The 3,408-nt window shown below is 45.8% G+C and overlaps 1 protein-coding gene across 2 annotated transcripts; it reads left to right on the forward strand.

Annotated features, from left to right (window-relative positions):
• Positions 1-359: 359 nt before the first annotated feature.
• On the forward strand, positions 360-3,203 carry LOC123071796 (TVP38/TMEM64 family membrane protein slr0305). 2 transcript variants are annotated; one of them, XM_044495379.1, is made up of 7 exons: positions 364-925; positions 1,232-1,284; positions 1,444-1,536; positions 1,619-1,842; positions 2,208-2,274; positions 2,930-3,037; positions 3,156-3,203. In XM_044495379.1, exons 1-7 carry the CDS (start codon positions 484-486, stop codon positions 3,183-3,185), a joined length of 1,017 nt encoding a protein of 338 aa, XP_044351314.1. In that variant the 5' UTR covers positions 364-483; the 3' UTR covers positions 3,186-3,203. The 2 variants fall into 2 exon arrangements, with proteins under 2 accessions (XP_044351315.1, XP_044351314.1); XM_044495380.1 differs by lacking the exons at positions 2,930-3,037; positions 3,156-3,203 and having other exon boundaries at positions 360-925; positions 1,998-2,274.
• Positions 3,204-3,408: the final 205 nt, after the last annotated feature.

Consider the following 3,408-nt stretch of genomic DNA (forward strand, 5'->3'; position numbering starts at 1 on the left):
TATGTTCTAAAATATGTCTATATACATCTGTACCTGATAGTCTATTTAATAAAAACTCTAAAAAAAAGAAAGAGAGTACTCCCTCCGTCCAGAAATACTTGTCCTAAAAATGGAGAAAATGAAGTACTTCCGTTTGAACCCAGACCGGGAAGATGAAATGTAGGGGCATCTTTTCCAGTTCGATCACAGTTCCGTTGCACCAATCACAGACCACGCGCTCAGGTTTCGGAATCTCAGCAGCTCTACTGGCTTTCGGCCACCACGGAACGGCAGAGAGCAGAGCAGCGACAGCGGGCCGGACGAGGGCGGGCCCGCGCCGCAGCCACCGCCCCCACATGCCGCTCCCCGTTCAGTCGTTCACTCTCCAGCGCCTTCCTCCCTCCCCGTTCTCCCCTCCACTCTCTGTCTCCCACGCCTCTTATCGCTTCCGAGCTCTCATGGCCGCACACACCGCGCGCTAAGCAAGCCTGACAGCCCGACCCCATGAGGCAGCCGCACCTCCTCTCGCCGCAGCGGCTCTCCCCCTCGCCCGTCCTCTCCCCCCACTTCTCGCCGCCCTGCGCGGCGCAGGGCGGCTCGCCGTGGCGGTGGCGCCACCGCCGGGCCTTCCACCCGCCGCTCTCCTCGCTGCGGGAGTCCGACAAGGGCACGCTGCGCAAGGCCTCGCCCAACCTCCCCTTCCGGCTCGGCGGCGGGGGCGGCCGCAGCCCCGACGACCGTCGCTCTGCCGCCGGCCAGGAGAAGAAGGGGAAGAAGGAGAAGGACGAGAAGGAGGAAGAGGGCGGCGGGGTCTCGGGGGCCCTCACCGGGACGCTGCTTGCCGGGGCGGTGCTTGTCGGGGTCGTAGGGGGGTTCGGGGCCGCCGGGTACGTGTACAAGGACCAGATCAATACCTTCCTCACGCACTTCTCCGGGTTCATTGAGGGTAATGGAACCAACAATCCAGCTGTGCTCCCAGCTCTGCTTGCTTTGCACTACTTGTTTGGCCTAAGCTGTGCTCTTAGTAGTACTGAAATTTGTGAAATGTCTTGTGAATTCCGCGTTCAAATATAGCTAGTGATTCTGGTGCTCAGATACTACTCTGTAGTGGCGCATGATAGCAAAGACCATTGGACTGCAGAACTAGCCATTCACATATCTGCTGATTCCTGTTTGACCATTATGAAATCCTTCAAGTAAACGCCTTCTTTGGACATTTTGGTTAAACTTTTATATTACTTTGCATGAACAGGCTATGGCACTGCTGGGTACGCGTTGTTTATACTTGCCTATGCAGGATTGGAGGTATATTCTTGAGTTATCAACCTTACTCCTCTACCTTCTTGTCAAGGCTTATGATCATTTCCACCTAAACTACTTAGTCCACTACAGATCTTGATCTTGTCATAGAATTTAGGGTTGCAACTTTGGATTAATCCTAATGATGGTGTTTGTTTGATTCAGGTTCTTGCAATTCCAGCAGTACCGTTGACCATGTCTGCAGGTCTATTATTTGGTAGTGTTACTGGTACTATTATGGTTTCAATCAGTGGGACAGTAAGTAACTTCAACATGAACAACATTTCTGTTTTCATTCTGCTGCCATGCATTTTCTCATTCAATTTTGTCGACTTTATAGCTAGCTGCCGCTGTGGCCTTTCTCATCGCTAGATACTTTGCTAGAGAGCGTATTCTTAAGATGGTTGAAGGAAACAAGAAGTTTCTGGCAATTGATAAAGCAATAGGTGAAAATGGATTCAAGGTTGTGACTCTGCTTCGTTTGAGTCCCCTATTACCTTTCTCCCTTGGGAACTACTTGTACGGCTTGACTTCAGTCAAGTTCCTACCCTACGTGTTGGGCAGGTTAGTTTCTATTCACACTTCCTTATTTTATTTTGGCATTCTCCGTGAATCTAACAGAAATAATGAAGTACATATTCCTGCACACAGAAAAACTAATTTAGCTGTTCTTGACGACCTGTTAACTTACAGTTTCATATGCATGATTCATGATGCAGTGTAGTAATGTTATTACGGACGCATGCGATTAACAAAATCAAAGGAGTAGCAAATACCATATACCTGGTTAAGGGACTGACAACTTTCTGATCCAGTACAAATTGAGCATTCCTTTGTGAAGGAATATTACATTGAAATTTTTTCCATCGGTAATATATTTTTCCTATAAAGCAATTTTTACCTCAGATATTGCTTTTGTACGTATGCAGTTGGTTGGGTATGCTTCCAGGAACATGGGCTTATGTCAGTGCTGGTGCATTTGGGCGAGCTATAATTGTAAGTTCGTAAACCCTTGATCTTTTCTTAGTTCACCTTTTCTTTGCAAACTTGCTTTTGTTGCTACATCATGGATACTGCTCCACTATACAGTATATACTCTTTCAAGCCATCAAAAATGCTTTACATATGTATGTGTTCTCTACTCTTATATAGAATAGTACTCCCTCTATAAACTAATGTAGGACATTTTACAGACTTGACACAAGTCTCTAAAATGTCCTATATTACTTTACAGAGGGAGTAGCTCATAAGAACCGTCTCCATCCCATGGATATGGGGGTGTCTTGCAGCATGTTGACGTATCTGCTTTCTAGTGAAGTGTCCAGAATGGAATAGCACTTGTATATAACAAAATGTGGACACCTTAATCCAACTCAAGGCACCCCTTAGTCTATAGTGTGCTTTGGTGTTGCTGGTAGCAGCTCAAATATTTCAGCAAAGTATTAGAACATGGTGTTTCATTTGGTACTTTGAAAATTCAGTTGTATGTGTAGTCAGGACGGTTGAACTATAGAGGTACCGGAGTTCAAACCTAATAAAAATAAACTTTCTTGAGTGAAACAATGATGAACTCATAAGGTTGATGAGATCTTTTTTTACTATCAAGTGGCTTGAATACTTGGAACCATGACATGGCTCCCTCGTTTTGCAGCAAGATGAGACGGAAATCGGTCTGGGAGGAAACAACCAGCTATTGACACTGGGCATAGGGCTATTAGTTACAGCCGTTGCTGCTACTTATGTAACACGGCTCGCTAAGGTAATTAAGCTTTTGTCGTATATGTATATAACAGTGGGAATCAACTACTGAGATGTGTTATTTTCTTTTTGTCAACCTCGGCTATTATTGCTAACTGCTTCTCGTCGTTGTTTTCCAGGATGCTGTAAAGGATATTGACGACGAATAGAATGGTAGGATTACATAGCAAAAGGGCCATTCAAATAGCAAAGTAGCACGAGAATGTACATCACTGGCATCTTTTGGTGCAATCTAATCTAGAAATACAAGCGATTGTCAGAGAGAAAAAAAGGTCTCTTCTCAGTGTCCTCATCCAGCTCTCCCATACACATCCCTACGCTGGATCTGTCAAAAATCAAAAATGAGGCGAGGGTTGTTCGTTGTTGTACCTG

Source organism: Triticum aestivum, chromosome 3B (assembly GCF_018294505.1).
Source record: "Triticum aestivum cultivar Chinese Spring chromosome 3B, IWGSC CS RefSeq v2.1, whole genome shotgun sequence".
In the NCBI taxonomy this organism is placed as follows: Eukaryota; Viridiplantae; Streptophyta; class Magnoliopsida; order Poales; family Poaceae; genus Triticum; species Triticum aestivum.